General features: G+C 34.3%; 1 protein-coding gene across 9 annotated transcripts in view; it reads left to right on the top strand.

Annotated features, from left to right (window-relative positions):
* Marchf1 (membrane associated ring-CH-type finger 1) overlaps nucleotides 1-21,673 on the top strand; it is a 732,725-nt gene that overhangs the window by 434,220 nt on the left and 276,832 nt on the right. For 7 of the 9 annotated variants that reach the window (XM_048791729.1, XM_048791735.1, XM_048791738.1 and 4 more), the window contains one exon: nucleotides 11,203-11,351. The exons of the other annotated variants lie outside the window; for them this stretch is intronic. In XM_048791729.1, the coding sequence (XP_048647686.1) occupies nucleotides 11,241-11,351 (111 nt within the window). In that variant the 5' untranslated portion in view covers nucleotides 11,203-11,240. The remainder of the gene's footprint in view (nucleotides 1-11,202; nucleotides 11,352-21,673) is intronic. 9 annotated transcript variants of the gene reach the window in all.

The following is a 21,673-nucleotide window of genomic DNA, read 5'->3' on the forward strand; positions in this document are numbered from 1 at the left end:
CCAGGTTCAGTGACGCACTCCTGTAATTTCATCGGATCAGGAGGCTGAGACAGGATGACTGTGAGTTCAAAGTCAGCCTCCGCAACTATTGAGACCCTGTCTCTGAATAAAATACAAAATAGGATGGGAATATGGCTCAGTGGTTGAGTCCCCCTGAGTACTCTCAGAACTCTCCCCCCCCTCAAAAAGATAAAAATATCTCTTTGAATATAAGAAATTCAGTAGCTATTTCAACTAATAACATAAGAAAGGTAAGGAATGGAGGACCTCAGTAACTTAACAAGGGAAAAACACAGGGAAAGTGTACATGACATTTTTGAATCTAAAGTTTTGAAAAACTTATCTAAAAAAACTACATTCGAATAAATGGTAAAAGTGCTGACACAATCATCTCAAAATCAATTGAAAGGGCACAAGTGTTTACCAAGGACCTGAACAGACACTTCTCAGAGGAGGACATACAGTCAATCAACAAGTACATGAAAAAATGCTCAACATCTCTAGCTGTCAGAGAAATGCAAATCAAAACCACTCTAAGATACCATCTCACTCCAGTAAGATTGGCAGCCATTAGGAAGTCAAACAACAACAAGTGCTGGCGAGGATGTGGGGAAAAGGGTACACTTGTACATTGCTGGTGGGACTGCAGATTGGTGCAGCCAATTTGGAAAGCAGTATGGAGATTTCTTGGAAAGCTGGGAATGGAGCCACCATTTGACCCAGCTATTCCCCTTCTTGGTCTATTCCCTAAAGACCTAAAAAGAGCATGCTACAGGGACACTGCTACATCGATGTTCATAGCAGCACAGTTCACAATAGCAAGACTGTGGAACCAACCTAGATGCCCTTCAATAGACGAATGGATAAAAAAAATGTGGCATTTATACACAATGGAGTATTACTCTGCATTAAAAAATGACAAAATCATAGAATTTACAGGGAAATGGATGGCATTAGAGCAGATTATGCTAAGTGAAGCTAGCCAATCCCTAAAAAACAAATGCCAAATGTCTTCTTTGATATAAGGAGAGTAACTAAGAACAGAGTAGGGACGAAGAGCAGGAGAAGAAGATTAACATTTAACAGGGATGAGAGGTGGGAGGGAAAGGGAGAGAGAAGGGAAATTGCATGGTAATGGAAGGAGACCCTCAGGGTTATACAGTGGAGGAGGTAGAGAGAGAGGAGGGGAGGGGAGGGGGGAGGGTGGAGGATGGGAATGGCAGCGGAGCACAACAGACACTAGGATGGCAATTTGTAAATCAATGGATGTGTAACTGATGTGATTCTGCAATCTGTGTATGGGGTGAAGGTGGGAGTTCATAACCCACTTGAATCAAAGTGTCAAATATGATATGTCAAGAAATTTGTAACGTTTTGAACAACCCACAATAAAAAATTTAAAAAAAAAAAAAGAAAGAAAAAAAAAATAAAATAAAAATAAAAATATGACAAATGTTGGAAGTCATTTTCAGGCTCCATGTGGCTGCAAAATATAGAATTTTTCACACAAAACATCCAGGCATTCCAATGACTAATAAGATGGCAAGACATAAATGAGATGAATCATAAAATTGTTATAATCACAACTTAGATTCATGTAGCAATGCATGTTCTTAATAAATCTATATGAAACATGCTCCTAATAATAAGTCAAAGACTTGTTATGGTTAACATTTTTTTTTTGGTAGGGTGTACTAGGGATTGAACCCAGGGGCACTGAACCACGGAGCCAAATCCCTAGCCCTATTTTGTATTTTATTTAGAGACAGGGTCTCCCTGAGTTGCTTAGCACCTCACTGTTGCTGAGGTAGAAAGGCTGGCTTTGAACTCGCGATCTTCCTGCCTCCGCCTCCTGAGCCGCTGGGATTACAAGTATGTGCCACCAAACCCAATGATGGTTAACTTTTTAAGATAAAAAGATGTTTCACATTGGAAAAAATTGTAAATCCATATTTTATTCAAACACATTTAAATGTGTTTATAAAGAGCTACTCAAAAAATTTGAGTTTTCTTAAACTCTTCTTATAAATTTATAGTTTCATGCCCAAGATAATAGAATACTGAGGAACTGTACATGTCTTGTGTAGATGGCAAAGTGTGTCCTTCAAAGGTACTACCTTAAACTTTTAAAATTTCTCTCTCACCAAATTCCCTCATTTCTGACAGAGACAGGGGTGGAAATTGGCTTATCTTGAGCCCAGAGATGTTAATTTTTTTTGGAAAGTTTGAATAAAATCAGCTTGACAACTTCTGAGTACTGCTGTAATACAAACTTTTCTGCCAGCTTCATAGGTTATTTATTTATTTCACCCAAAGAGGGAAAAAAAATCTCCACTCAAAATTTTGAACATTACTACAGTCTTTCTCTATAATAAATGCCTGAACCATATAATTTATAACAATTTATTAGAGTTATTAAGTCATTAGCCTTTGGATAAATGCACTTCTCTACTGGTTATTGCTTAGAATTGTATATTGAAATAAAATGTTTCTACAGATCTGAAAAAATAGACTGCAGATTTAATTTTTAAGTAACTTTTTAAAACAGTTTCATATTTATAGAAAAAATGCAAACATCATATAAGGAACTCCCATGTACCTTATACCCAGTTTCCCCTATTATTAACCTTTTATGTTAATATGACACATTTGTTACAACTAGTGGAAAATACTGATAAATTTTTATTAACTGAAGTCTGTCCTTTATCCAGATAGCTTTAGGTTTTGTCTAGTATCCTTTTCCAGTCCCCATTTGGGATACATTACATCTGGTTGTCACAGTTCCCTGGGCTTTATTTGGGTGTGACAGTTGGCTAGATTTTCTTCAGGTTTTGTTGTTGTTGTTGCTTTGTTGTTTTTGTTTGTTTGTTTTTGTTTTGATACTGGTGATTAAACCCAAGAGTGCTTAACCACTAAGCCACATCCCTAGCAATTTATAATTTTTTTTTTTTAAATTTTGAGACAGGGTCTCACTAAGTTGCATAGGTCCTTGCTAATTTGCTTCAGGCTGGCCTTGAACTTGTGATTCTCCTGTCTCAGCCTCTTGAATTGCTGGGATTACTGGCATGTATCATCAGATATCTCTCATTTTTGATGACTTGACAAGTGTGCAGATCAATGGTCAGGTTTTCATAGGGTGTCCCTCAAATGAGATTTTTCTGATTTGCTTTTTCCTATTGATTACACTGGAGTTCAGCATTGGGGAGAGAGAAACCTAAAGTTAGAGTACCACTTGCAGGACATGGTGAGTCAACATGACTTAACCCTATTGATCTCCTGCCCATGTGGGGTTTGCCAGGTTTCTCCAGTTTAAAGTTTCTCTTCTTTTCCATCTTTCCACATTGTACTCTTTGAGAGGAAGTTGCCACAGTCTACAATGAAGTGGGAAGTGATATGCCCCCTTTGTATTTGACAGTGGATTATCTACATAAATGTTTGTAATTCTTCACAAAATATTTGTGTATTCTCTCCCATTTATTCTTTATTCAGTCATGTATTATATCACTAAAGACTCATGGAATTATCTGACACTTTGGGTTACACTGTGGTACTACTTTATTTCGTTGTTTAAATTATACCAGCTTTGGTCTTTGGGGGCTGGTTTCTTTGGGTTCTGTGTCCCTTTGAGATAAACCCCCAGTTGTGTTTTGTCTGTGACTTAATTTGTTTTGATTTGCTTTTCAGCACTTTCTTACTTTATAATGCTCTAAGTTTCTCCAGGCTTGTCTTGCACTCCTTCTGCCAGAGTCTGGGAATCAGTCAGTTAAGCACTTGTGGTACCTTTTATTGGAAAATAGTATTAAAAACCAAGATCTGGACATCAGGTTTATTCCTCGCTACTGGGGTATCAATGCCTCTATATTTTCTCAGCTGACAGAACAAGAGATAATATGTGTGTATGCTAATCCATATATAGATATGCATACCCATATATATGTATATATCTTATAAATATTCCTATATGTGATCATTTATGTCTGTATTAAACTAAAAGTGAGCCCATAGTTCATAGAATTCTCTAACTCTGATCCATGACTACCCGGTGCATGCTTTCTACATTTGCTTTTCTGTAAACTTTTTCTCCTACATTGAGAAACTTGACTCTCATGGTCCAACATTTAGTTAATTGGTCTGTTCCAGTATACATTTATAGTGCTGTCAGAGTCATTACCCCATTCCTCCATGGGGAACAATACTGTGAACTGATGCACAGTGCTGTGTACAATATTTTGTGCCTCTAGCCTTACAGACTCCATTCATTTCCAAAGGCACTTAACAGAGTATATTTTCCCAAATTCTCTTCAGTGAGGGTTTTCTATGTGTTTGTAATGTATTGTGATTATATTTTTCACAGTCTGCATTTTATTCTGGAATTCGGAACCTCCTATGTGAGATATGAATTTGCATACTAAAAGGATAAAACTGTGAGCTATAAAGTTCTATAGAGGATCACAAATGCAGAATGTAATGTATCCACTATCCACTGTCATAGAGAATAGTTTAGATGCCCTTCCACTGATTATTTTATTGTTACTATAGAATTTTTGCCTTTTCTAGAACATCACATAATTGGAGTTAAAAATAAAGTCCTTTTCAGTCCAGGTTATTTAATGTAGCAATATGCATTTAATGTTCATGCATTCATCTTTATGTCTTCATAACTCATCTGCTTCTTTATGAATATAGTATGTCATTATATGAATTTATCACAATTTGTTTATCCATTCACCTATTGAAGGACATTTTATCACTTCACGTTTTAGTGATTATTGACAAAGCTGTAATAAACATTTTCATGTACATTTTTGTGGGGTTTAAATTTTTAAACCATCCATGAATACAATTGCCGAATCTGGCAATAACCTTAAAATTTATGATAAAACTATGGTTATCTTTGTAAAAAAAAATAGAAAGTTGTCTTCCAAAGTGGCTGTACCAATTTGAATCCCAACAACCAATCAGTAAGAGTTCCTGTTACTTTACATCCTTGGTAGCATTGGATTAGTACCAGGTTTTTGGAGCTTAATCACTTCAATAGGTACATAGAGGTGTCTCATTTTTGTTTTACTTTGCAATTATCTAATGACACACGATGCTAGCATATTTTCATATGTGTATCTTCTTTGTTGAGATGTCTGTTCAGATTATTTTCCCATTTTATTGGGTTGTTTTCTTGTTATTGAGTTTTGAGAATTCTTTGTATGTTTTGAATACATCTTAATCTTGTATGCATTTTGCAAATGTTTTCTTCCAGTTGCTGGTTTTTCTTTTTTATTCTCTTAAGAGATTTCCACAGAGCAGAAGCTTGTAATTTTAATAAATTCCAACCTTAGCCTTTTTCTTTCACAGATCATAATTTTAGCATTGTATTTAATACCTCATTGCTAATCCCAAAGCCACCCACATTTTTTCTCTCTGTTCTAGAAATTTTAGAGTTTTGCCTTTACATTTAGCTCTATGTTCCACTTTGAATTTCATTCTGTGAACACTGTAAGGTCTGTGACTAGACATTTTTTTAACAAGTGCATATCCAGTTATTCAGAACCATTTATTGAAAAGACTACCCTTTTTACATTGGATTGCCTTTGCTCCTTTGCCAAAGATGAGTTGAAAATATTCATAAGTCTATTGATGAACTCTGTATTATGTTCCATTGTTTAATATATTATTTTATTAGTATTGTACTGTCTTGTCTACTATAACTTTATAGTAAGTTTTGAAACACTGTGTATCCTACAACTTTGTTCTTCTTTAGTTGTGTTGCCTAGTCTAGGTATTTTGCCATCCTACATAAATTTTAGAATAAGTTTGTCAAAATAGCTTGCTGGGATTTATATTGGACATTGTACTGAATTCATAGCTCAAGTAGGGAAGAACTTATGTGTGAAAATTTTTCAGTCTTCCCATTTATGAACAAACACTATGACTGCTATCGTTGAGTTTTTATTTTTTAAATTAAAGTTCTATAGTTTTCCATATGAATCCTGTAAATATTTTGTTATGTTTATGCAGAAATTTTGGTGCTTTTAATTTCCAAAACCCTGTTGTTCATTAATAGATATAAGCAAATGAGTATATAGAAAAGCAGTTGGCTTTTGTATGTTAACCTTATATTTGGGCAATAGTTCTCCAACTCTATTATCACTTTTTTCTCCTTATAGTATTCCAGCTGTACATATGTTAAATCTTTTAAAATTATCCCACAGTTCTTAGATGTTCAACATTTTCTCACATTCTTTGTTCTTTCCTGTTTCATTTTCTGATGTTCATTGGAGCAGTTGGTGTGAATTATAGGAATGCATGTTACAGTTTTCTGGATTTTCAGGGACAAACTCTTGGAACACACATACACATACATACTTTCATGGAAGAAAAATTAATTCTCAAATATATACAATCTAGTAAGGAAGGAAAACATGTTTCTAACTACCCCCTTCCTTCTCCTGTTTGTAAGATATTTCTTTCATTATAGAAATCAAACCTCATTATTATCCTATTGGGATGGAGTATGTGTCCAATAGTTGAGACATAGTTCTGAATGACACCTGAGCTAAAAAAAAAAATACGCAGCCAAAACTCAGAAATTGTTCATTGGAAAAAAAAAAAAAAACCTTGAAATTCTAGACGAGGGCCATTCTCAAGTCTTATATTTGAGGCCAAGAGACACCTTCCCAATTGTCTGTATGTGGTAAACAGAGGGAATATTTATTGAAGGTCATAATCACACTTGACTGGATATAATAAAGAATAGGCAAATTTGAGGAAGAAGATAGTTGAAGAAATAGAGATGTATGTAGGGGTAGACAACTGTGTTTTTCTGCGGGAAACAAAATACTGATTTTTTGATTAAATTAAATTAGACTTGGAATAAAGTAAGGTGAGCATATGAGACTCACTTGAGCAAATCAATCAGGTTTCCAGACTGCAGAGCTTCAGGCGGTGTTTTATGTGAATAGCATCCAGTAGCACAATGCCATTTGCACGGGTGCTGTGTGAATGAAGCCCTCTGGGTTGTACCACCCAGCTTATTGTGAAAGGAGCCCTTGGAATAATAACAATTTCAATTTTCATGTGAATTACTTTTAATCTTGCTTCTTTTAAGAGTCTTCCAAAATCAGCCTCTCCTGGAACACGATACTAAGTTAAATGTCATTTCTCAAAATATCTATGTGGCACTGCACTATCATAGTACATGTATCACGGTACATGTAAAAGATTGTGTACTTATCTCTTCCCCCTCCTGCCTCTAAGCTCTGGGTCCGTTCAATCTCTGTACCCAGGACTCCAAACTCAATGTCTGGCACAAAGGAAATATTCAGTAAATGTTTCCTGCATTAAAAGTAAATTATTCTCCGTAAGATATACCCAATTGCCTTATAATTTTTCCAATTTTAATTTGTTGTCAATTTAGTCCACAGAGAATGCTCTATGCTCCTATTTATTAAATTAAATATCTGCTTGGAGTGGCATATTAAAAATTAAGCTTAGTTAAATCTCAATTTCCTGTGATCATTATATAAGTTGCTCATTGCTGCATCTCATATTAGCTTGGTTCAGTGGTTAGATAGCAATTAACATGAATGCTTAATGACCACTTTCCTATTCTGATATATTACTAATGATACTTACAGTTTAAAGTGCTTTAGGGTTAATTATAAATGTTTATAATTTTCCTACCCTTCTGGCTGACAGTACATTCTTAGACCTAGGAATATGATGCAGGCTTCAGACCCTTGTAGGAAGAAGGCTGGTCTGCAGAGGCTCAGCCATCAACATTTTTAACTCTTTAGTTCTTCCAACTTGCCTACACTATTTCTAGAATTTCTACTTCAGCGTCAATGATACAGAAATTTTTTTCTTTGAAATGTGGTACATAATTTGATTGTTTCTTGGTAACAAAAAAGAAGATATTTTTGAGGAAAGTCACAACAGTCTGGGACCCAAAGGGATTTAAGGAGTGAGGCAATGGATCTCTCCATTTTATCCCCGTCTTTCTTTTCAATTTTCTTCTACACCCAAGCTGCTTCTATTGAGATAAATTAGAGATTGGATTCTCCTACCTTAGCAGAAGCGTATTATAAAGAACAAGTCATAAGACAAAAATTCTGTTTTACAATATAATATGGATGGATATCCAGACATAGTAAAGCAACCATCACAGGCCTTTTATATGTTTCTCATTAAAATAATAAATATTAAGCTGTCACAAACTATGTAGTTTGGTATTGTCTATAATTTCACACATTTAATTTTCTTTGTAAATATTTCTATGAATATGTCCAAGCTGAATCACAAGCTTTCCAACCTATAGAAACATTATGTTTCTTTTCTGTTTTCCCTTGTCAGTACAGTGCCCATCTTTAATACTTAATTCTTATTATTAACATTATTTATATGAAAGTATGCATTTTAACTCTGAAATATTTAGCTCAACTAATAATTCTAAAATTAAGATAACTGATACATGCAATAGCAAATCAGAATGCAGTGGATATTTTACTGTAATATATATTTTGGTTGGTGTAGCCAAAATCTAATCGTTTTTATCAAGAATGACTTGGTGATAGCAGGTCCGCAAAACAGTTCAAAAAGATGATTTGCACAAGCCAATTTCTGGGAGGGGATCAGGATGAGCAGAGTTAACCTTAGAGTTAAGCAAATCAATGTATAAGTCACAAAATTAGGGATCAGAAAGATCCCAGTGATTCTCAGACTTAAAAATTCTCTAGAGTTGATAATTGTATAGTCAATTCAAATAAGAAGTGAAAGTAATCTTCATCTTATAGCTCTCCCACTGCCTTCTTCAGCACCTACAATATCATGGGAGTGGGAGATAAATATTTATGGATTAATGTCAACCAAATAAGGAGTGACGTGTGTACCACCACCACCATCACATATCAAAAGCATGCTGCAAAAGAAGTTATACTACTTCATTTAATCTCAGAATCTGAGTGGGAAATAAGAAGTTGGCTGCTTCACAAACACACCTCAGAATGGATACTGATGATACAATAATTTTGTGGACCACTATGTGATGCTTTTTATTCATGCATGAATTCAACATTTTATTATAAGTAATAAAGTGATACGAAATTATACAGTTAAAATTTTTAAGAAGTGGATGGCAGATAACTTAGAAGTGGAACATTTGTTTATACTTGATGAAACTGTTTTGGTCATTATGTATCATTTCACTCTTTGCCTTTGAACAAAGATACTCATTTTCATTTACTCTTAGAGCACTTCAAGAAATGCAATTAAAAACTGATGAGTAACCAAGATAGTGTGTTCTGGGAATGTGGAAATATTTACTTTTGGTGAAGTGCAAATTAGTTGGATATGCAGATTTAGTATTAAATAGATAAGATATTTTCATAAAATCTCAAGCAATGTGTTTGAAAAGGCAAACACCAATAATTTGTTGCTCATTCAGACAAAGGTTTTCAAGTTCCCCTCACCATTTCTCTGTATCTCAAATGAATGAGTTACTCATATTAGATAGTCAATCTTATTAAGAAATTCATTTCGATGAGTATCTTAAACTTAATTTTTATGAAAGTTTTTATCACTTCCCTATTTACATTGTTCAGATCCATTTAACTTGAGTATTTTGTCATTTAGAGTAATAACTCATCAATCCATGGTGCAACCTTTCTTTGTTACTTTTCTTAGTGCTCTGAAATGTGCTATTTTGAATCCCTGAAATGTTATAAACCACCAGATTGCTAATTGCTTTGGATGCTGTGAAAAATAATTACTCCACATTATTTTTGATATTTAATTGACAGTGTAATGCATTTAACTAAAGACCTGCAATAAACTATTTCTAATTACTGAGGGTGGTGGAGTGGAAAAGTAGGCTGTAAAACTTTACAAGGAAAGCAATGTTTCTCCATTATGTGAAAAGTCCTTGTTGATAGAACTTTCTCAGAAACAAAAAAGTTCTCCCAAATGGGAAATTCTGGAAAGCTAGAAGGAGTTGTAGAGTATTTCTAGTAATAATATAATAAGGATTTTAATAAATTAATATGTTTAAATAGATCATACAGTAATGTATGTCATATTTCTAAATTTACTATATACTTACACTAAAATGTTTTTCTTCTACACGTGGCAGAACTTTACAAGAGGAATTATCAGGGATCTACCTGAATGAGTAATCTATCACTGGTCTGTATTCATTTTATTCTGCTTCTGTAGGACATTTGGCTGAAAAGCAGTACCACATTTTATTTGTCATTGATACAGTCATGTACTGCATGATGACATTTTGGTGAATAACGGATAGTACATACAAAGTGAGATTATAATGGAGCTTAAAAATTCCCGATGCGTAGTGATGTCACAGACACCTTAGACATCATGGTGCAAAGCATCATCCTTGTGTTTTCAATGATGCTGCTATAGACAGACCTACTGTGCTGCCAGTCATATAAAAATATAGCACATACAATTATGTGCAGTATGTAATGCCTGATAATAAACAACTGTGTTTCTGGATTATGCATTTACTATACTGTACTTTGCATTATCATTTTACAGTGGACTCCCACTACTTTTTTGGAAAAAGAAAATGTTTTCTGTGCTTTGCCAGAATCAGCAGAATCATCTCTTGTTTTATGGATGCATAGGATTTTCACTTGTATTTGTGCAAACATGAGTATCAACATCTCATAATGTTTTATGGTTCCATTAATAGGCCAAATCCTGTGATTGAACTAGGCCATCCAGGTCTAAGCAAGTACATTCCTTGATGTTCTCACAACTCCAAAATCACCTGCCAGACTCCTTTCTCAGAACATATATCTGCTGTTAACTTACTTGTGAGTGTTGACAGATATTATCAGGGTGTAGGTCTGTTCTTGGCTCCCAGGGTAAGAACCTATCACTACAAACAGATCCCTGGAAATAATACTTAGAACCCAGTGCAAGAAACTTCCATTTCTAGGAGAATCACAAACAAGCCATGAAAGTGTTAGGTTCTTTCAGAAGATGTGTACTATTTTCACCATCCTGTGGCTCCCAGATATTATTAATATTATTTGGCATATTATTGTTTTCCTATTCATAATTCCTTGTTAAAATAAAATGTCCCCAAAGGTATTTCATTAAATTGTTGATTTAACTTCAATGTTTGTGTATTTTCCAAAACATAACTAAAATAAGTGACCTGTTTCAGGGAATGTAAATTATTTTCAGAATTTCAGAAATTGAAAAGGGAAAAGAGGAAGGAGAAAATGCTGGGCTGGTGTGAAGCGATAGCCCGTAACCCTCACAGAATCCCAAACAACACGCGAACACCCGAGATCTCAGGGGATTTGGCTGATACCTCACAAACCTCCACATTGGTGAGTGGAAAGTTATTTTACCTCACAATGGCTTATACTTAAATGGGATGCTAAGAAAATGGGAAGAGGAGGACATGCTAAGTAAGTGTTCATCTCCTTTACAGTTGTGTTTGCCTTTCTGGTATACTCTTCATTTAAATCCAGTTTAATGGATGGCAATAAAATATCTTATCTCAGTTAACTAAAAATATCATGTAACAGTACAATTTAACTTAAATTAAACAATTATTTCTTTTTCTTTCTTTTATTTTGGAATTATTCTTAATTATGTTAGCAACTTAGAGAAATTCTAAAAGTTCTTGGAATCTATAATTCCATTATAACTGTATAATGGAATCATTGTGGGGAAAGCAAATGAGTCAGCCGAACACAATTAAAGAATTAGAATCATACTTTCTGTATTTTCTTATATTTTTTCTAAAAATATCTGAGTAAAAGGATTAAAGCCTGGTGATTTTCACAAATTGTGAATTAAAGGGTTGCAAAAAATAATTTGAAGAACAAATCAATAATATTTTCTGCAATGTTTTGTTTTCAGCTTTAATTAGCCACTATTTTCCAGTAATAGTAGTAGATAATTCATTGGCAAGAGGACCTTTAAATATTCTTTGCTTAGATTTTGGGTATAAAATCATTTTTTTTAAATTTAAAGATGGAAAATTCCATTCACTAAGTTTTAAATTAACATTAAACGTATGTATTTTAAGTATCATGTTATCATTTTATAAGAATGTGCATGTTGCCATTAGCCCAAAATTACTATCATTTTACTAGTTGATAAACGTATAATTAAATATCACTTGGGCTGGGGATGTGGCTCAAGTGGTAGCGCACTCGCCTGGCATGCACAGGGCGCTGGGCTCGATCCTCAGCACCACATAAAAATAAAATAAAGATGTTGTGTCCACCGAAAACTAAAAAATAAATATTAATAAAATCTCTCTCTCTCTCTCTCTCTCTCTCTCTCTCTCTTAAAAAAAATCACTTAACGTTATCTAGGGTTTTTTTAAACTATTGGTTTATTTGAAAATTTTTATTACTTCATTGTCTTAGTCTGTTTGTTCTCCTGTATAAAGGATGGCTTATGACAAACAGATTTGGATCATGGACTTTGTCTGAACTGTGAGACTATAAAAATTTTGTCTTGTCAGTATAGTGAGTAATGTTTCCTCTTCATGAGAAAATGGAACATGATATGAATATTTAATAACCATAAAGGTAGATTGTGGCAGAGATGATATGGGTGCTCTCTAATGCCATCTCCTTTTCCTGGCTGTAAAGGAGTACAGCATTCACCACCTTCCCTCAGCTTGGTTCCTAGTCATGTTTAGGGTGTCCTTGGAGGGAGGAAGGAGCGACAAGCTCCCTTGGGCCTCATCTGTGAGGTCACTGGTCCCATTCATGGAGGTTGCACCCTCATGGCCTGATCACCTCCCAAAGGCCCACCTCTGATTACCATCACCTCAGGGTGAGGATTTCAGCATATGAAGTTTTAAGAGGACATAAACATTCAGATCACATCATTAATGTGGAGATAATGATCCTGAATAAGCATTAGTGAATGAATGTCACAGAAGCAAGGAACAGGCTTCCGGTTGACGAAACTTAAAAGTAGCATCAAAATCTTGCTTAAATCCCTTCCTTTTGGATTGCTGGGGGAGGGCTAAGGGTATGGAGAGATGGGTGCACTACTATTGGATATTCAGAGTTCTAAAGAATAGATTCTTTGAAATTATCACCTGCGCTGTGTCATTTCACTCTAACACAATCTTTTGCTAAGTTATCTTTTACAATAAAACTGCTTGTCATGAGTTGATACAACTAAACCTGTGTTACACAGTATTTATACACACAGCTGATGACTAGACTTGTAGCCCAGCGACAGAGCACTTACCTAGCGTGTGCCAGGCTCTGAGTCAGATCCTCAATACCAGAAGATAGATATATTCTCAAGTATCAGTCAATAACTAAAAAATTTTAAATAAAAAATATTTTCTTCTGTAGTTCCAATAAAGGAGCTTTTAGTGCTTAACTCCTATTTTATGGAATCATAAATCAAAAACCACATAAAATCTTGAGCAAACACTTGGTCTAGCTTTCTGCAACCAGTAACCTAATATTACCTTCATTTCACAGAGGTGTATTGTGGCCCAGAGAAGTTAATTGACTTACGGATAAAGCTGGTAAAGATGAAAGGGTGACAGGTAACAGGCTTCTGAAGGCCAGGCTTTTCTACTAAGCACACCATCTCCCTTCCTTGATGACATTTTCTTCCCATTCAAATAATTTTAGTAGAAAGAAAGTTATACCAAGTTATCAATTTAATTAAATGCAGTGGTTATTTGATACTGTATTAGGGGAATAACCTCAAACCATTGTAGCACATAAACCTCAAACCTGTTTCTTAACAAAGAGAAATAAAACATTTCTTTCTCTTCTCAGAGCCTGATGTGTGTTGGGCAGCTGTCCTTGGATGTTTGCTACCTACCAATAACATTCCTTCCATCTTCTGATGCTGCCCTCTTAAACATGTGACCTCTTGGGTCACCAAGGAAAACAAGGAGATTGGGCCCTTAGTGCATGTGGACTATTATGGAGCAGCCTTGAAAGTCTGGGCCTCATCCAATTGGCCAAAACCTAACCCCCTTGGCCCAATTAAAGTGTGAGAGAAGGTGGTGAATGTTGTATTCCTATGTAGCAAGGGAAGTGAAATGGAATTAGTAAACAACCATCTCATCTCTGCCACAGTCCACTTCTCACGAAAAGATGAGTATTTCACGAAATATTCAATGCATGTTTCATTCTTTCATAAAAGAGAGCATTATTCTCTAGACTGACAACACAATATTCTTCTAGTCTCAGGACTCAAAGTTCACATTGTCACAATGGTGACCATGATCAACTTATCTGCCTATAATCAATGTACAAGAGAATAATGCTTTTCCCCATGTAATGGAGATTATGAAACCAGGAGTTGTTTTCAGTTTTAAATACCTTGAGTCTCATATTTCCAGAATCTTGGCATTCTAATTTTCCAATTCCTTGAAATCTTATTGGGGTTCTGATAGTTTTGCTTCTGACAATCCATGTGTCTGGATTTTTTTTTTTTTGGCATGCCTTTTACCTCACTCTTTTCCCATGTCTCTATCAAGTTGATCTTGTCTTGAAAAATATGTATAATACAGAGAAATGGGTTTACAACTTGGAGGTTATAACTAGATTATCAGGGTAGAAAGCTGAATTAGGAAATTGACAATACACTGGGGAATTTCAAATGCTATCATGATAAAAATTTGCTTCTGTTCACAATTCAGTCCAATATAGGTAACTTGACTTATCAACAAAGAATGCAGGGATTCATTTCCTCACATCTCATGCTGCTATTGTTAAAAACATGGCTTTTGAATTTATCAGAGAAGGGAAAGAGAATGAGTGGTTAATCATGAAACTACATAGGTAGGTGTAAAAGTGATGTGCCTCTCACTCTGTCCTCATACCATTGGCTGGAAATCATGGACCTATGCAAATACATATGTAAGAATGCTGGGAAAAATAGTCTTCCTCCATAACGCAAATAGGAAATGTAAGGTATTTAGTCAGTCTCTATTGCAAATGCATTCCTTCCTTGTGAAGTAATCTTTTTGATTTGCATTTCCACTTTGTATAAGCATACATTTATTATTATTCCTCTGCTGTCAACCAGAGCATTTTAGGCTATCAAGTATAAATTATGTGCCTTCTAAAGATGATGATGATCATGATCATGATCATGGCTGTTATGTTCCAGGACCTTTTCTAAGCATATTACAAATATATTCATTTTTAATATTCACAAAAATCTGATGAGGTGGGTATGATCATTGCCCCTATCATATGGATAAAGAAACTTAGGTATAGAGAAACTTTAAAACCTATCCAAACTGACTTTGGTAATAACCGATGAAGCTGGTTTTTCAACAATTCAAGCAGTCTTAACCGATAACTCCACTCTATAATAGTGTCCCTCCTGAGTTGGGGAAAGACTGCCATCATTATCTGAATTGTATATATTTGACTAAAAACAAAGATTGCAAATGAGAAAATAATTCATTACAGCATAAACACAAGTAAAATCTTTCCTTTATAATACATTGTTATACGTGCCTGTTAGACTATTCGGTACTCTACATGGATCGGCATATAAATATGGACAGTTTCACAGCATTTGCACCGTCTCATTCTCAGTAACTGATCTGATTGAAAAGATCTAGGTTTTCTATTTTGATCTATAAGGCAATTCACACTACCTGCTTTATAAACTCAGAAAATATTTATTGAGCTTAAAATCTTTGAAAATAAATAAGAACTTTGAGGGACTTGAAGGATTATGCTTATGAAGCAGAGATCCTCACCACTGTAACCTAAATGGGAAAAGGCATCTCATCTTAAATGACAGGCAGGGAAGAAATCTCTCTTTAAATTTATTGTAACATGATTATACTTGTTAAAAACAAAAACACTTTATGCCAACTCTACCCTTAAGCAATTTATTGAATCAAATCAGCGTTCCAATATTAAATTTGAAGTGAGAGCAAAGGAGATCAAAATAATCAAGAATTAAGAAGGTGAATGATTCTATGAAGATGAGAGTTGAAAAATCTATGGAAGTCAACATAGGAAGATTAGAAAATGTCATTTTTAGATGGTCAGCAATGACTCCAGAGAAAATCACCCATCTACAATCAATGATAATTCTTTGAGGCTATTAATAGACTGTCATCAGGTAGAGAAGAAAAAGTGTCACTCCATTTGTTTGATAGAAATGACTTGTCACTTTCAAATAGCTCAGACCATGTTTCTCAAGACTTCTATGGATAGGTGCTCCTTGATTTATGCTGGGTTATGTCTAACCCATCATAAGTTGAAAATATTAAGTAAAAATGTGTTTAATACACTTAGTGAACATCATCAGAGTGTAGCAAAACCATACACAGATGATCACACACAGCTGGCTTGGATCTGTGGCATACTGGACACTGTCCAGCACCAAGACTAAATATTGTACTATACCTGGTAACCTGGAAAAAAATCAAAATTCAAAACTGTAAGTATGGGTTCTACTAATGCTTATTACATTCACATCATAGTAAAGTTGAAAAATTTTTAAGTGGAATCATCATAAGTCAGGGTCTGTCTGTACGTGGTCCAGGATGAGATGCTTGCTGATCTAGAAAAGACTAAAGGGGAGAAACTGCCTGAGAAAGTTCTCAAGGAGAAACATGCAATACATATATAAAAAAACTCAGGTGAAAAGTTATTTGTAATGAGATACATACTTATAAAAATATAATTTTCAAAGCAGATTTAATTCTCTAAATAGGTAATGAAATAGAGATACTATTAAAAAATTTATATAATTTACTTTAAATGATTAGGGTCCAGGTATCTTAATTTCTAGGGCTATTTTATACACCAGGCCCATTGTGAGGTGTTGATACTCAGTTTGCACAAATACAAGTGAAAATCCTATGCCTCTAAGGGATCAGATAACCAATACCAGTAGCAAGCAAGAAAGAACCATTGGTGAACTTAGATGCTGTCTGATTTTTAAATCCCAAGATAATGTCTTGAAGTGAGGCATCATTTACTGATAATATATAATTTACAAATCAAACTTTCAGCTACTGGAACAAATATGTTCTCATACAGTCTGATAAGCATTTATTAATAAAATAAGCAGCAAAAAAAGATTTGTTTAATTATTTCATAAGCAATCTTTTATTTTCAAAATATGACAGTTGTGTTAAAAGCCAAAGTTTATAAGGACTGATGAAAAATTATGAGCAAAAATTAAGTGCTCTTGTCTTCTTTTAGAAGTTTTTAAGTGAATTTTTGTGTTCTACTTGAGGAATCCTACCATTATCAGCTTGTCAGTGTTGTCCTTGTTAGTAATAGCTATTCTAACATTTGTTTTGTTTTGTGCTTAACCAGCCGACTTTGGTATTTGTGCAATATAGAAAAACACCTGAACTTGAGACTTTTTTTTTCTAGAATCTCACTCTTTTTTTTAAAAGAGAGAGAGAGAGAGAGAGAGAGAGAGAGAGAGAGAATTTCTTAATATTTATTTTTTAGTTTTTGGCGAACACAGCATCTTTATTTGCATGGGGTGCTGAGGTTGGAACCCAGTGCCGCGCATGCCAGGTGAGCCACGCTACCGCTTGAGCCACATCCCCAGCCCTAGAATCTCACTCTTTATGACTTAATCAACTCTACTATTTCCTGGATATCATACAGAAAATAAATAAATGATAGGCTTTGTATGACTTTAGTTAGCTGTGTAGAATCCACCATTTGAGAAAATAATATCACAAAATAACTACATGCAGTGAAAATGTAATAGAAAATAAATCTGGCAGAACCTTTGCTATAAACAGATGAATAGAGGTTGTTTGTTTTTCTTAAAAACAAGGTGGAGTGGTATCATTTACTATTAGAAAAATTAATCTCTTAGACTAGAAGGTTAAAGTAATGGGTGTTAAATATTAATAAAATTTTCCAAATTATCTGCCTTCCATTCATAACTTTCAGCATTGGAAACTGGTTGAATTGAATATAGTCTACTGAATTTTAATATTTTTCCCAGTTATATTCTTATCATCAATAGCCATAAAATGTGATTGATCTTTATGCATAGAAGTTAAAAAATAATAATAGCAAGAGAGTGATCATCTTGATAAATTGGTAATATGGAGATGATCTTTATTGTATGAATTGAGGAGATGAGGATAAAGGCCATTATGTATTAATGAATTTAGATCAGATGCCAAATACTTTCTTTCCCCAGATCTTTTCATGGCTAGTGTTTTAGTAAGCTTTTTTGCTCTCATCACCAAAATATCTGATCAAGGATAGTTTTTGAGGAGGAAAAGTTTATTTTGGGACCCATGGGTTTAGAGGTCTCAGTCCATAAATGACCAGGTCCATAGCTGTGGATCCAGGGTAAAGCAGGAGATCATGCCGAAGGGCAATAAAAAGGAAAGCAACTCAGGACATGGCACCAGGAAGCAGAGAGACTCTCCTCATCAAGAACAAAATATTTACCCCAAAGACAAATGCACAATGACCCACCTTCTCCAGCCACACCCTACCTGCCCAGTTAACTGCCCAGTTAATCTCTGCCAGGGGATAATGTACTGATTAGGTGAAGGCTCTCAACCCAAGCACTCCACCTCTAAACTTTCTTGCTCACACATGAGCCTTTGGGGGACAATTCATATCTAAACCGTAATTCAGGACTTAGAACATCAACATTGAGGACTTGGACCAGAGATACACCTAATATTGTGTCCTAAACATGCTTTGATAATGTACTCTCTATGCCAATTCTGATTTTCTTTCTTTTATTGTGGACTTATCTTTACCTGAAAATAATTATATAATTATAATTGCACATGATTTATTTTTTCTTTTCACATGAGAATATAAAATAAGAAAATGAAGAATTATTACCTTGGTAACCACAATGTTTAGAATATAACAGAAATTTAATAAAATTCATAGAATATATAAACAGCTTGAACAGAGAGCATAAACTGAGCAAAACCAAGATTCATTTCCCTATTTTAAAAGGCTCTATTAAGTGCAATATCTCATATATTACATCCCTTCTGCTTATTAGAAATGTCATCTGCCTTAAACTATGGAAGAACTAATCCTGTAGATCAAACAATTCTCAGATAGTTGCTATGATCAAAATACATATTTAAAGATTCAGAAACTAGAATCATGATTACAAATTTGCAATTCAGTTAAAATACAATTCTGCCTTTAGTAAAAAATTAAAAATATTGTAGTTTTCCAAATGCATAAAATGATGCAACAATCTTGTCCTTACAAAGAAAATCACCTTTAGCAGTTAAAATTTACCAAACACATCTTCATCACTGTCTTCCTAATTATTCCCATCTTCTACTTTTATTCTAATTGAAGACTAAAAGGAAAATATACATCTGCCTATAGCAAATAGAAATAGTGTAGCTTACAAACATAGCCTCTTGTGGAAACCAAACAAAAGGGAAATAGAAAGAAGAGGTTATATATGTTAAATTTCTAATTAGAATAATTTACTTATTTCTACACATTCAGTCTCCTCATGAGTACACTAGTTGATCTTTGCACTGTGGCCTTTTTACATTCAGAAAATAAATTAGGGTCAGGGCTCCTAGAGTTTTCAGCTGTTTTTCTTTCGCACCTCATGTTTCTTTCTCCTTTTAATTCTTATTTAATCATGCACTAGCTATTGTTTTCCATCGCTATTACAAAGCCTTTATTGAGTACTGCCTAAGGCAATGGTGAATAAGATCTAAATTTTTATTAGAATAAACATCCAAAACAAATGAGGGAAATTAATAAAAGGACATGATGCTTTCAAGAGCTTTGATTTTTTTGTTAAGAAAGCTAAGTCATTAAAAACATATCCCAATGGTTGTTATGGAAACGGATTGAACTGGAGAATGCAAAGGGGAGATTGATACTTCAAATATCACATCATGAGGAAAAATTACATTTGCTGAGCAGCTTAAAGTAATGTATTAACTTTAATCATATAGTTACTGAACAATGTCAAAACATGATTATTCACAATAGCAATAATTGATCTAAAATGTTTCTTATGTGAAGAGATCTTTTCCTCTAAGAAGTCAAGTCAGGAGATTACATTCATAGCTGCTCTTTAGCAAAGTGTGTCGTGTCTGTCTGATTAATTCAGATATAAATTAAATTGTGAGCTTCTCAGAAAAATACCTAGTTCTTAGTTAACCCTACAATCTGCATACTATTTAGAACACATTGGTTTTTAAATATTTCATTATCTGAGGTCTAATGGGAAGAATCTAAACCCAAAAAGGAGAGGCCCCTGGGTGTATGTGGAATTGAGGAATGTTTTTTTTTTTAAATATCAAGTTAATTGAACAATATCAAGCAAAATATCAATTGATTTTGCTTCAGAATAAAAATTGCAACTGGAAATTAGTGGAAATGGCCAACAAAAGTCTGCTGAATCCAGAGTCTTTTCTGTGTAACAATCTTCTTATTCAAAAGATAAGTGGGATGAATTCATTAGAGTTCTCATATAAAATTATCTCTCTAAGCCCAATGTCAAAAAATATAATAGCATTTTAATGCCTATGTTATGCAAGGGTTTAGACCTATATCTCAAAAGTTCATAGTAACTTTGAAAGTATGTATTTCTGTCTCATTATATGGACAGGGAAAGTAAGGTTTTAGGAAGATTAGAAAAGTGGTAGCACAGGAGTCCAGGGTTCTACGTCTTCCTAGTCCTCTATGCTGCTTCTTAGAGAATACTTTTGTTCATTTGAATAGTTCACATTTACATGATGTAACACAATGAACCTATCTGCAGTGCATAGTCTTATTAAGTTCATTATCAACCACCTTTCCAGATGGCACTGCCTAAGGAAGAAACAGCTTAGTATCCAGTGTTGTGCACTCTTAAGTTGCAACGTGGAGCTCCAGAGCCGCGTGTTATCATGAAAGAAAACAGGGATAAATGAATAACCAGGGAACTGAATGACTGAAACTAGTCTCACCTGAAAACATTTGAATCACAATCCTCATCCAGTTTAGGAAATATCTTCATATTTTTTTCTATCCTTTATTGAGAGCCAGCTACATGCCAAACACTATTCTATAGGACAAATATACACGATTACAGAAAAATTAAAAGAAAAAGTTCTTATCCTCAAGGACTTAATTAAGAAAACAAATAAATAGATCAAGAATAAGATGAAGAGTAAATAAACAGTATTCTATATGGGTATTAGGATGGGTACTTACCCAAAGACCAGCAAACTTGATGACATAGGGGGTGGAGAAGGAAGGGCATTCTGTGACTTTATACAAACCATTTACCTCCATCATGTACAAATTAACTTCTGTGCTATTTAATTTGAAAGACATGTTTTACCCATTTGGTGTCATTAAGTAAAAGGAACAATCTTCAAGAATTATGATAGAGAAATTCATTTAAACTAATACATTTTTTTTTGCTTTCAACAAGTAGTATTTCAGGGAATTTATTTTCTTTGGTAACTAAGAGGTGATCTTATATATGCAGTCTATAGTAACACTTCTAATAACTTACTGATTCTATTGAGAGAACAAGGGTCTTCCCAGTTGAATAGTGAAGAGGAGCTGTGTGTCAAGCACACTGGGAAGGAAAAAAGGACATATAAGAGTATTCAACTTTGCTCATTTGACAAAACAATGGGAAAATAATACAATGAAAGCCAATGTTGCTGACATTTGTTGCATATGTACTGTAT

The sequence above is a fragment of the Marmota marmota genome, unplaced genomic scaffold (assembly GCF_001458135.2).
Source record: "Marmota marmota marmota unplaced genomic scaffold, marMar, whole genome shotgun sequence".
Classification (NCBI taxonomy): domain Eukaryota; kingdom Metazoa; phylum Chordata; class Mammalia; order Rodentia; family Sciuridae; genus Marmota; species Marmota marmota.